General features: G+C 46.8%; 1 protein-coding gene across 2 annotated transcripts in view; it reads left to right on the top strand.

Annotated features, from left to right (window-relative positions):
* The window catches only part of LOC117234940 (cytoplasmic polyadenylation element-binding protein 2-like), a 59,391-nt gene that overhangs the window by 9,975 nt on the left and 35,709 nt on the right, over positions 1–13,707 (top strand). For both annotated transcript variants that reach the window (XM_033496528.1, XM_033496527.1), the window contains one exon: positions 2,053–2,161. In XM_033496528.1, coding sequence (XP_033352419.1) covers positions 2,053–2,161 — 109 coding nt within the window. The remainder of the gene's footprint in view (positions 1–2,052; positions 2,162–13,707) is intronic.

The raw sequence follows: 13,707 nt of genomic DNA, 5'->3' as shown, positions 1-13,707 counted from the left end.
AGCTAAAGTAGAGGGTAAAAAGGGAAGAAAAGGAATGTATAGGTAAATGGATAAGCAAAGTTAAGAGGAGAAGCAGAGGGGTAACAAGTGGAATAGGGGTGGTACAGTGACGGAGCCTGCACGGAGGTTGCTGTCGACGCCCTGCCGTCGCTTCCTGGTTTCCCTATATTGATTTTCCAGCGTGCCTTGCGTTAGACGGAAACGGAGCGACACGGCCAGAGGGAGAGGAAAGGTTGCTCTGCGCTTGTGCTTGCACACGGATGTGTGCGCGTGCACGGAAATCGGCTAGCAGGGTGCTCGTTTGGGCATGTGTGGGTGAGTGTGTGCGCGCGCACCTCAGTCACGTTTGCAGCAATGTGTGGGCGGCCTTAAAACCAAAGAAGGGGAACTAGGTTGGAACACGGCAGTGTTAGAGAGTCGGTGTTCACGTAGGAGGGTGGAGAAAATACACCTCAGAGTTCCAGGTAATACGAAGAAAACGCGAATGCGAAAAAAGTGGGGCTACCTTTGCACCTTTCGCCCTGCACCAACGAACAACGATAGAGAGAGAGATACGTGCTATATGCACACAGCACGGTGTTCGGAAATGCGTGGACACTCGCCTATTTCTGTCAAGATGTTCTTTAATTAGCAAAGCACGAAGAATTTGACTTTTACGATCACCGTGTCTACGTTTAAGAGGATACTACGAATCGATCAAATCGATTTCTCAAAGTCGGCAAAGTCGGTTCTTTAAGCTTGTAAGATCGTTTCGTCACTCGACAAACACTTTGTCTTCGGATTCTTGGCATAACGTAACGGTGGATCGAGAGAATTAATTCGTACGCGCTGAGTTGTAACGTGTATTTGCCAGGACGAGTAAACAAAATCGGGCGAATTTACGTCGCAGCCCGATGTTCGATATTATTCGCGTGCTTTTTAGCTCGATTCTCCTTCTGCCTCGTCCATCGCTTCGCACTCCTCTCTCTTTCGCATATTTTAGGTTCCTTCTTTCCGTTCTTGAATACTTTCGCTAGCCGCGTATTACTCGCGATCGACCGATCGATCGATCGAACGAACGTTAAATACCGACGTTCGGAATAGACATTACCTTTGACTTTATAGCGATAGATGTGCGATGCGCGGTTGGTTAAAGTTTCGACTAAACGAATTCCCTATTTCGCGGAGCGGTTCGTGGAAACGAAATAAACAGCGCATTCTGCTATGAAACGAGTTCAGTAGTAAAGGACGACGCGTGGTCGGACGCTTCACGATCGATTCGCTCGCGAATGATTCTAGGACGCGTGTAATCGTTGCTTTTCCTCCGTTAATCGTTACGTCATTTTCTCAGGCGCGTCGTGCATTCACGGTCAACCAATACTCGCAATAATAAATCTCCTTCCAGACGTTTCCTCCTTTTCCGATAAATACGACTTGAACGTCGAAGCCTGTTTATTCGAATGCCGATCTTTGCCGTGACCAGCGGCCCTTTTCGACCGAAGCCTTAGGAAGGAAATCGCAGGAAGCCAGACGATACAAAACTGACGTATTCTCAATGACAAGCGGAATCTCCGAAACAAAGAATGTCCATTCTATCTAAAAGTAGGGACCTTGGACTACGGCAAGCTAAATCGTCCGTTTGCGCGTAACCTTCTCCGAGGAAACTAGACTCGAATCCATAACTTTGCTTCTTTTCTCATCTCCCTCGTCCTTCCTTTTCTTCTCGTCTTTGGTTACTCTATTCATCGGAGAGCGCGACATCGCTGCCGGGTAAGTTTTCCATCGAGGTACTCGTTCGTCCTCAAAAGCCCTTTCTCCGCGAGAGAGGCTCGTTTCGATGAAACGCGATAACGAGAGACGGTGAAAAATTAAAATTCGTTCGCTGTAGAAATTGCGAGTCGAGCGAACGCCTCGCAAGTCGAGTTCGCGAACGATCGGTTTCCCGTAGTTGGCGAAACGTTCGAAACGATTCGTCGGCCCCTTCTTACGACCTGTTACTAAATAAATGGACAAACCGCCCGATTTCCCGCCCGATGCAAGCTAAATAACGAACAAATTTCGCTGTTTTTGCAGGATCGTATGACGACAAATGGCAATTCACCGTTGGACAGTATGAGAACGTTGGAGCATTACTTGAGCGACATCATGCGAGGTACAGCGGATACCTCTGAACACGTGAAAGGTAAGTCGATTTTCCAATGCTCGTAATAAAAACGTAGATTCGATGTTTGCGAACTTCGCCGAATAGAAGACGCGATAATCCGCGAATACAGAGTTATCGTTCGAAGAGGTTGAAAAGTTCGTCGCAAGAATCTAACGAGAGGTTTTGTCTACGCGTACACGTACCAGATACGATCGTCTCGATGTCTCTTCGTAATTTGATCAAACTCCGTCTCAAAATCGACTACGCAAATTGACCAAATTTAGTCTTCGATGGATACAACGAAAATGTAACGGATACGGGAGAAGGAAAAAAAGTGGAGGAAATACGGGAAGATTCGGACGACGGTGCGTAACGAAACAAGTTGTCGAACGTGCATAATGCGGTAAAAGATGGTCGATAGGCAAAGATGGTAGATCGGCGCGCGGAATGAGACAACTAGCTTTCCGAGCAACGAGAGACCAACGAAACAGCCGCCGAACCGACCACTTAACGCAGACCAACCCTTCTCGGCACCCTCCACTCGACGCGACTCTACACACTTTACTCGCTCTATCCCGTACACTCTGTGCGATTCGACGCGACCGTATCTACACGTCCAGCTCGAGCTTCGCGAGCCAACATAGAGACCGAGCCGAAAGAAGTAGGAAGGAGACCGGCAAACGCTTTGCGTCTCGCGATGCTCTGCCTCTCGCTTCCCTTCTCGTTCGCGATCGCGCTTTCTTTCTCGCGCCTACTCACCCTGTCTGCGAGCTCCGACACAACCCTCAGACAAGCGGTCTCGCGCCTACAGTCAAGGGCAAGGGTGGTATCGCGAGACCTCTTCTTCCTTAGTGGTGCGTCTACACACCGAAACCGTACGACGCCACCGACATCGACCACCGGAAGGACAAAACGCCCGATGTCGTCGCCAACACTCGCGACGACACCGCGCTCGACATCCCACAGCCACGGAATTTGTTCGTACGTCTTAAAGTCGACTACTCTGGTCGTTCTAGCATGGAAACGCGCGCGACAAGAGGATTCTCGCCGAGAAGCTTCGTAGGATTTAGCAGCTTCTGGAGAAAGTGACTCTCCTCGTTGACTCGTGTCGCCTTGGTTCTTCCAGGTCGATAAATTTGCCTTGCGACGATGCAGCGATTATTTATTCACCACGAATTACGCCCTCCTTGCTCGATAATTTCGCAGCTAATAATATCGGCGAGTCGACGAGTCGCGAGTTACAGGTTATAGACTCGTGGAAACGACTCGTCGAGTTTTGCGAATGACGCGGGAAGCTTCGTGAAAGATGAAACGATACACGGCGTACGAACGTAGTAGCAGCAAGAACAGGCGTAGAGAAATATTTTGGCCAACCTACTTTGTTCCGATCGCGTAATTATCGGCTCCCTCGGAGACCATCGGAGACGTCCTGTCTTTCCTTTTTAACTCGCCGCAAACCCTTACATAGCCGTAATTAAAATCTCTTCACGATCGAAATACCATCGGAAATAACGATCGGCCGGGGACAAGCTCGCGGTAACGAAGAATAGATCGCGACGATAATTTCCGATAGAAATTTACGCTTCGACAGAGGGCGGAGAGAAAGAGGATGGCTGGAAGAACAGAGGAGTTATAAGGAGTAACCCTTTCGCAAAACGGCGTCTAGTCGAAGATACTCTTCGGTGAAAAACGAATAATAGGGTTGAGAGCTAGGATGGGATAGCAAATCGCCAGAGTGCGAACCCGTCTTTATTCTAGAACAAAAACCTCTCTTGAGGCATTGTAAGGCTCCGTTGAGTGGGCGTGCTTACTACGGCGCCATCTTTAAAAGTGTCAGCATGGCACTTTAAACCACACCAGTAGGTCAAGTCTCGGAAAATCCGAGTGCAACCTCGAGACGGCAACGATAGCCGGCTGTATACGCGTCGTAGCCATCTTTCGGACCAAACGAAACGCTCTTCGCGTCCTCCTTTGTTCTAACCGCGACGTGCGTGTTCCTCTTGCATCTAGCAAGATGCCGAGGAAACGCGGAAGAATCACGGCTTAAACTCAAATATACGCGTATCAGCGATGGCAAATTATTCGAGCTTAAACTCGCGTGGTTCGGCTTTGCAGACTTCGTTACGAAAGCACGAAAGGAACGATCAAACGCGCGTTAGAAGCTACATCGAGAGAACGATCACGCTACTCGGACTCTAACGATCGCGTGTTCCGCGTCGATAAGATCCTTTCGAAAATAAGCGGATCGATTTTGCGTTATCGCTGCGTTTTTATACTGCATCGCGTCGCACCGTGGTTAAACACGAACAATGCTTAAGAATAATTTCCTTCCGCTCGGTATTTTTACGGACCAAGATTTCTATCCATTACGGGTGAAAACTGTAACCCGTTTAAATCGGTTCGGCATCGTACGATGAAAACAATGTCCCGCGTGAGCGAACGTGTCCGATTGATAGGATCGCGTGCTCGCACTCGTCCAGATTATCTGACGGCGAGTAGCTAGCGGTTAACCAGCGGCCAACTTTCCGTCCTTGAACGACACGGGCTTTACGATTGCATTCTCTGACCTATATATCGCGCATACGTGTACCGTGTAATCGGTTAGTAACGCCGACGGGATTCATAGAGGGTGGTTTTACGCCGCGCTCCAGCCATCTAGGGTTTCATTGGATCGTGGCTTTCTACCCCTCGTTCCCTTTCTATCTTCCGCGCACCCCATCTCGCTGCTGCGAACAAACGCTACGCGTGTAATTGAAAAGGTGAATGGATAAAAAGGACACCGCGTAAATACGTAAATACTCGTGCTCTTCTACTCGAGATTCGATCTGCGAAGAAAACGAGAATTAATCTCGCGATGCAACGTTTCGTTCGTTTTTTCTTTCCTTTCTTTCTTTCTGCGTGTTTCTTTTTTTACTCTTTCCCTTTCGTCCTCTTCTTTGTCAAAGACGATGCGTAATTTAGTAGCGAGTTTTTGCACACGAGGTGAACCAGTGGTGCGACGATATCGTCGAGACTTTACATATAGCAGCGACGCTGTGAGATTTGGCAGCTTCGTATTTTTAAATAGCAAGTTGACCCGGGATACAAATTTAATGACTCGAGACTCTAAATTATCTCGGAGTTACTAAACTGTTTCGTTCATAGACCACTAAGGATCCGTGTCACGAAGGATACGATCCTATCAAATCGCGAGATCGCGTCACAAGTGTGAAACAAGCCTTACGTAAAAAGCAGGCGGAATCGACGAAGAAACGAGGAGAATCGCAGAGCTTTTTCTTTACAGGTACTACGCTACACAGCGTTACAGCGTCGACACGAACGACGTTCTCGTATCGATCCTGCTGAATCGACTCGACTGTCTTTCCGCGATTCTCGACCTTAATCCGTCCAGAAAAACGAAAACCAATTTCTCGTCTCAGCTAGGTGATAGAATCGATCTGCGTTCATGGCGAAGAACCAGCGACGATCCTTTTGTTGCGTCGCATCGGCCACGAAGCTTTCGTCCGTTATGAAATGGCGCCGTGTAGACGCGATATTGGCCGAGAATATGCGACGATGTCTCGAGGATGCGGCCGCAGCTATCGATCCAAGTCCATGTAAAAAAAAAAAAAAAAAGTTGCCAGGTGACCACGGCGAAGGTGAAACCTGCTCGTTCTAAATATTCCATTCGATCAAAGTTGTCCGATCGTTGGCGAGAATCGTTCGCATCTCGAGCAACGCGGGCAATTATGGTCGTGCCCGTTATCGGAGAAGTATTGCTGCCACGTGTTTATCAAAGTACCAAAAGTAGCAAACAATTTCCGAAATAGTATTCTCTCGTACGTCGCGGAGTACGATAAAGCGGTCGGGTGTGAATTAGAGATAATAATCTGAAAAATGAAGCTGACGTCCGATAAGACGGTAACGGTGCAAACAATAAGCGTATAAAGCGATAAGGTCCGACTGAAAATAGTATTCGGGTCGTGTGGAAGGAAAAATTATTTTACCAACGAACAAACCCGACGATCCTTTCTCCCTTTTCCGTCTCATACAGTTCCTACTATTCCTACAAGTTCCTGTCTCTCGGTATTCTCGTCGATAGTTTTGTATATTTAACTCGGAAAACGTGGCAAGTCCGAATACTATACCGCTGCACACGGTGTACTGTACACCCCTATATATATGCGGAGGGGCTCTAGAAGTTAAAACGAAGAAACGAAGGAGAATGTAATATATTACGAATAAGTTTCCGTTGCAAGAGAACCATACACGCTCGTCGATAAATAACGTATTCGCACGGAGTCGTAAATCCCGTGAATGACTCGTGGAATTCTCGACTCATCTATACTTACCAATTTGTCAAGCAGTTTGCGTTGAATCCGTGGCGTTAATACCGACCGAGTATACGCTTGACGTGTTCTTTGAACGACGCTCAAGCTGGAAAAGACGCGTACCGCCATCTCTAGGCGGCTCGTAAAAGGAATCGTAAGCGGCTCGGCATCGCGCAAGCGTACGCTGCGTTTCAAAATTTATTTACAAAGCGAATCTTCGATAATACCGAAACGGTGCGACGATTTAATCGAAATTACGATGTTTTCGAGTTGTCGATCCGTCAACGTTGGACGAGTTTATTAATCGAGCGTATAGACGTACGCGACTCGCGTCGCGTTTGATCTTCGATCCTCGATCTTTCGATCTCGGGTCATCGATCAACGCGGTGCTGCGTCGGATCGATCGTGTGTACCGCGTAGCGAGCACGCTCCGTGGACTAAGCAAAAAAAGGTTTCTTTAGAAACGTTATACTCGGAGCTGACAGTGCAAAATGGCACAAGGGCTTATTTAAATTCGATCGGAATTGGCTGGTTGCCTATTGACCAACTGCCACCATCAGCCGCATTGCAGTGACCTGCAATGTTGCTCTTCGTACGTCGTATTCGCGCGACGCAAAGGGACTTTCGGCCGTCGTTACGCGCGTGTACGCTGGCGCACGAAAGCGTTCGAACGCTCGCCGTAGAAAATTAGAATTCGTCGAAATATTTGATCATTAGTCGCGTTTCGTTACAAAACTTTCGTTACAAAAATTTCCAAATTTTTCGTATTTCAAACGCGCGATGTCTCTACGTTTCTACAATTGTGCGAATACTTTCGCGAGCCTCTGTACTCTCGATTACTCTTTCGATGTTTTCGTGCACGTTGCGTACTACGTACAAGCTTTTTTACCTTCTTATTTATAAAAGGACGCATTCTTTGGGTCTTTCGAGCGTGCTGCGTGTTACGTGGTGCGGCTTTATTTTATTTCCTTATTTATAAAAGATCGCATTCTTTGCATCGTTCGAGTAACTCTGTCCGCTTTGAAAGTCGATCTTTAGCTTCCACCGATTCGATCGTTCCTTTCTTGACCATGGTCAAATTATAAATAAACACGCCAGCATCCAGCAGCAGTGGCAGTAATAGTAAGAACGGTAGCAGTAGCGAGCAACCCTTTGTATCTTCGGTTCCGTGCCATTAGCGACGTATATTTAAGCCGCTGTACATACTGTCGACGAAACAAAGCTCCGCAAATATCCTGAGGGACAAAAGGCTTACGTCAAAGAATAAAAAGGGTAAAAGGGTGCAAGAACGAGAGTGGATGAAAGCGGTTGGCGGGCGAACGAACGAGCGACACGCGCGATCGCTGATGCTACTCGCTCGGGGACACCTAACAGACTCTTTTCTCGTCCTTGCACTTGTAACCTATCGAGCTTGCATTTTCCGTCTTACGTCGCTCTTTAATTCCTACGCAATTACGCGTCTATGGTATTTGACATTTTATTTCCCGATCACGTAATATCTACCATCCATCGATAGTTCTTATTTATCGAAGCGTGAATCGAAACCATCCTACTGACAGCAATTAAATATTTTTTGTCGTCTCTTGAAAATTATTCTCCGGAACGAACGTCATTATTCTCCGTCTATTTCCTCTCTCTCTCTCTCTCTCTCTCTCTATCGCGTTCGACCGCTGTCGGTCGAGCGACTCCAACTACCCCCGTGCTCCTTCCTCCATTCATAGACTCGACTGATCTCAAACGCACAGTTTTCGAAACAATTAAGCGAACAAATGCGTTCGTATTTGTAGCAACTCACCGCTCGCAAATACTTCTCCGATGACTAGCGTCTTTCTATATTTATGCAATAGGTCGTACGGAAAAACGTAAGTCGTTCGTCGTAAGATACACGACAAGTCGACGGGGAGAACGATCGTCGGCTGTCAAAGTCAGCGACCAAAGTGGCCGCAGTTTCTACGTTTCTGTACGCTTATAATTCCGTATTGCTGTTTGGCGATGGAACTGGTCGCTCGAGCACCGTCCAATTATTTACAAAAGCGAAGAAATCCTTACGCAATCGTTTCGTGTATCGTGTAGGAAGAGTCGTGCGAGAAGTAACGAACGTATAGTAACAGATAGACGCTTAGATGGATGGATGGATGGAGGGGAAACTAGAAGGAAGGGGGAGGGTGAAAAGGATCGACGAGCGAGGATAGAGGGGAACGAAAGAAGCCTTAACGAATAACGAAAGAATGGACATTATATAAATTCAAGGATACCGTGTACGATATCAGATATCATGTTCGTTACGATATTTCATTGAAGGCGTTATACGCGTGACGCAACCGCAATTCGTTGCAACGTGTGCGTCGTACGGAGCTCGTCTGTGGCGTTAGCTGTGATAAATCGAAAAATATAGAACGTTCAAGCGAAGGAATAGGAAACCACGAGAAACGAATCTCCCGCAAGCTGCTCGAATCGACCCACTGTTTATTAATTTTTTAATTTCGTTACATAAGCGCGCGATCGATGTTCGATTCTTGAGCGACAAACGATGACAGCAGCGATGGTAAATTCTAAGGGAAATTCGACAAACGTACTTTCGACTTATGGTATCGATCAATGTGGTTTGCGAGAGGCTCGAACGACTCTCGGGTAAATTCGTTCGAATCGTAAAGCGACGAAAAAATTAACGAACCAGAGTTAGAGTATCGCGAGCACGCTCGAGCGACCGTACTTCTCCTCTAGCTATTAGTCCACCGGTGCCGGTTTTTCGGCGTTTCGTTTTATCCCATGGAACGTGATAGTTTTTATCCTCGACTCGTCTACGTTCCTCGTAACAACTTTTTCCTCGGCATCGACAGACTCCAAGCCAACGAGACAATTGGTTAATCGTAAGAAAAAGAGACGGAAAAGGCCTTTGAATTTTTTTAGCCGCCGTCAGGATTGGATAACGGTAACTTTCTATTTGGAACAACAAACGTTTTATCGCGTACAGAAAACCGAGTATCTCTTCGTCACTGCGTGACTCTGCAACACGAACGGCAATTTGTATTTTCCTTAAGGAATAATAGTTGCTTCGATACGCGTACCTTGAGAAAGAGCGATTGAAGCGTACTTCGAGATTAGCGGCAAAATCGCACGGTACGATTAACGCTGTTTGTCGCCTCGATCGTCGACCGAACATTGTTCCTTACGTAAGACGGCCAAAAATAAAACAGCTAGTTCTCGAAAGAGAGAGGCAAAGCACACCCGGTTGGTAATCAGTTCGATACATTTCAAATTCCGTTCAAATAGATCGTACGTCGATTTCTTGATTAAAGATCAAGGCGATAGCTTATTACAAATATATATCTATATATTAAATACGCGTATATTTATATTTAAATATTTATCACAAGCATATACTTATACAGGGTGGTTGGTAAATGGTGGTACAGGCGGTAGGGGGGTGATTTTCTTTTTTTTTTTTTAATTTTTCCATCGACACAACGATCTGCAGTGAGATCCGTTATAACGAGATGCGATAAAGCGCAGGCGTACCGAGCGAAAATTCAACGTCGATTTTCTCGAAAACAAAGCCTCGAACGAAAAATTGTTATTCCATGTTTTCGACTTCTTTTTTCGCGTAGAATCACCCCCTTTCCGCTTGTACCGCCAGTTACCAACCACCCTGTATATAAATTATAGTTTTATAAGCACATCGATTTCTTCGAATTTCTCCAAGTTGTAAGATTACGTTACCTTACGATCGATTGTTCGCTTTTGGATCTCTTTAGCATATACGCGTAATCGATGAAAAGAAGAAGGTCGGCTAATTACGCGGGAATTGGCTGAACGCACAGAGTCGTACGATCGAGTCGAGAGGTCGAGTCGAAGTGGAAAGGAGAAGCGGAAGAGACGACGAACCAGTGAAACGGAGCAAGCAATGATCCATCATCGCGTGTATCGCCGCAGCTGTTTTGGCAGTCAGCTGGTCCGGCCGATTCGTGTTCGCATCTTGTACTACGGACTACTTTCGTGTCAGCCATTCTTCGCGCCGAATCTACGATAAGGCTGCGTGCATACCAAATTTTCCCAGTCGTCCTCGCGACGATCCATCGTCTCTCCGTTCGGACGGATATTAAAGATTCATTCTCTGTTTTTTTTTTTTTTATCGAAAATTGTCGAGATCGACGAACGAGGAAGGAGAAGACTACGGCGACATTGCGTTAAAAGTTGCCTCGTATCGGTAAAAGCCGCGAGAACTTGTCCACTCTACTTTCAGGCTAAACTTCTGTATCTCTAATTACCGTTCTATCGATCCTTTACATAGAATTTACAACGTGCTTTCCAGCGATAGTCGCGTTTTCTCGATATCCTTTCGCCGCTTCCGAGTAACCCGGGCCCTACCGCGCGGTAATTTAGCGAGCAATAACGTTAGCGAATCGATAAGCGAGACATTGCAGATCGCAGATTTCTCTTTTATAATTTCACGATTTTACGCGAAACAGGCTAATACGGGTCCCGTATAATACGTATCTGCCGCGTTATGGGAGGTCCCGCTTCGCATCCACGGGCTTGCCACCTGTCACAATAAACAAATACATAAATTAGGATCAAGAATATGACACGCGAGCCTTCTTTTTCTTCGATATCGCGTGTTGGTCGAAACACCGAAAGGCAGGCTTAATGGTAGGGAGATACGATGTGTCGAAATGCAAATGGGACCAGTTTTCCACAACTCGGCGGGATCTTGGATACCCATTATGCATGCAGCCTAAAATGCTCAGGCGGGATTGCGTGCACGTCAATGTCGAAGTCGGTGCTGGAATCGAAGCTTCCACGTTAACCGGAGCACGAGCCCCCATCAGCCAGATATGCAACGAGCAAGCTAGTAGCGTAATGGCCGAAAGGCCGAAAGGCCGAACGATGAGCACACGTCCACGTCTAAATTTAGATGCGCTCGTGCTGCTTACTTCCGCTTATTTTAGCTTAGGGGCCAACCGTTTCGGCCAAGGAACGTTCCATCCGTTGCTTTTCTCCTCGCCATTTCCTCTCAACGTCGATATCTCTCGACGATCGATATTTCCTACGTTCGAGATACAAAGTTGCGAACAGGAAGATCGCCAACGAATTACACGTTCGGCTTGCGGTAGTTTCTCGGTTCGTAAAACGAACCGAGAAACGTGGAAGCGCGTTGGCGTCACAAAGCTGGTCGATGAAAAGCGGATTTGCTCGTTTACGACGAGATACGTTTCGAAATTGTACGAGTGCAGTTTCTGCTTCGTGAAATTCCATCGTGCCGTTGCGCAGTTCGATCGAGTGGAGTACCGCGCAGGCGCGCGCGTGTTACCTCGTTTATGCATGCACTAATTTTCGCGATCAAGCTACGTACGCAAATTCCTTCGTCCCTCCTTTGGCCATTGTTTAGAGTTTTCATTAACGATGGTTCGATCGGTGACCGTTGCCGAGCTGTTGCCAGCTTATTGGTTACGAAATACGACGACATTGGAACGTCGCGCGATTCCAAGACGCGGAATAACGCGAACAACCGAATTGACTTTCTAATTTTTCATATGTCCCTGCATATGCACTTATTCGTTTTCTGCAATTATCCTTTAACGGCTGTGAAATAAGAGCGTTCGTGTACGAATGGAACGATTTGCCGTGTTATTCGTCGCTCCTCTTTCATTCGCTGCTTTCCGCCGTTGTTCGCCAAATCTCTTAATCGCTCGAATATTTGCCGAACAACGAACTCTTCGAATTGGATCGGCGATGATCGAGCACGAGGACCTATACCACGCGCGGCTCGTCTCGACGCTGAACGATTATGTAACGGCTATGCGTCACAAAATGCCGACACACTGTGTCTACGTATCGGCGTGGTACTGGACGAACCGCGAGACGAGCACGAGCAACCGCGATCGTGTCGCAACGAGCGCGAGCGCTAATAATTCTGCCGTTTAACCTTGAACATCGATTAAAGTATCCTTCGTATCGGTACACCTCTCGCCGTCGGAACAGCGTTACATATAGATATTACCACATGTGCACGCTGTTTGCTATATGCCTTGAACCGTGCATAATCGCTTAGGATCGATGCAACAAATCGGAGGTGTTTACTCGAACGTTTGCGATAGTTGGGCGAGTGGTCGGCTTCTGCAGGCTGTATTACGCATTTGTAGGTAAATCGGCCGATGTATTTGCGTAACATTCGTCGAAAAATTATTTCCCATCGATTCCGCTCATGCACGAGACTAATCCAATCGTTCAAATACGTTTTAGGTATCGATCGAGTATTACGCCGAGTGGATACGCTTAAGTACGTCCGTACGTATTCAAGGAACGTTAGGTTACAGACATGTTACGTAATTATTCACAATATCGTGCATCTACCAACAGAAAGAAATCGTAACGATGACGAAGCTTTATCTCGATGGAATCGCGATATGCGTTCGCGAGTCTCGAAACACTTTCATAGACGCCTGTACGCATATATGCTTGCAAATGTTATCTTTTGGACGATTCGAAAGGAAGGGATGGATGGATCGCTTGGAATTCGGAATGCGCGAGGTAGTAGAAAAGGGACGTCAGTGGCGGACAAATTCCACTCGATTTCGAGACGAATTCGACGCGTAACCGAAGAAACCGACGAAGCGCCGAAACAACGTTCGCGTATTTCGCGATATCACGTGGATTCAGAAACGCTCGTATAAGCAGCGCACTCGTGAGCAAACAACCTTGAGCGTATTATCCAGTTCTTCCACGTCGTCGTCGTTGTCGTCGTTGTACAAGCTTGGACGAAATATTAGAACATTTTTATTATTCTCTGGTTGCCGATGCAGTCGTAATCTTCGGCGATAATGTACGCGCAATTTGTTCGTTGATTGCCAAACGACCGCAAGATCGCGGCTCGATCGGTCGATACGATATTCAGCTGCCATTCTTTCTTTCATTTGTATAATACGGTTAAGGTTACGCTCGACTGTCGCCGTATATATTATACTTAATTTCGAGATTCTTCGGATCGATTAGATCCGTTTCTTTCGACAAAGCGTTGACCGTACAGTTTCGATGGCTCAATGACTGCGAAAATTATTTCCACACCGATATATTTGAACAGCGTACGAGAAGAGAACGCGACGAGTCCATATTTCCGCTAATTTCTTCGTCTCGATAGGGCGCAGAAATACGTATTTCGAGGATCAATGACGCGCTTGAATTCGAACAGATGTCGAAATAAGGGGTGTAAACAGAGGATGAAACAAACGAATAAATAGAGAAACGATGCACGGCTAGATAAGAAGTTACGTATGT

Source organism: Bombus vosnesenskii, unplaced genomic scaffold, assembly GCF_011952255.1.
Source record: "Bombus vosnesenskii isolate JDL3184/JDL3185 unplaced genomic scaffold, Bvos_JDL3184-5_v1.1 scf7180000013311, whole genome shotgun sequence".
Taxonomy (NCBI): Eukaryota; Metazoa; Arthropoda; class Insecta; order Hymenoptera; family Apidae; genus Bombus; species Bombus vosnesenskii.
The sequence above is the reverse complement of the archived record's forward strand: the minus strand, read 5'-3'. Positions and strand labels throughout refer to the sequence as shown.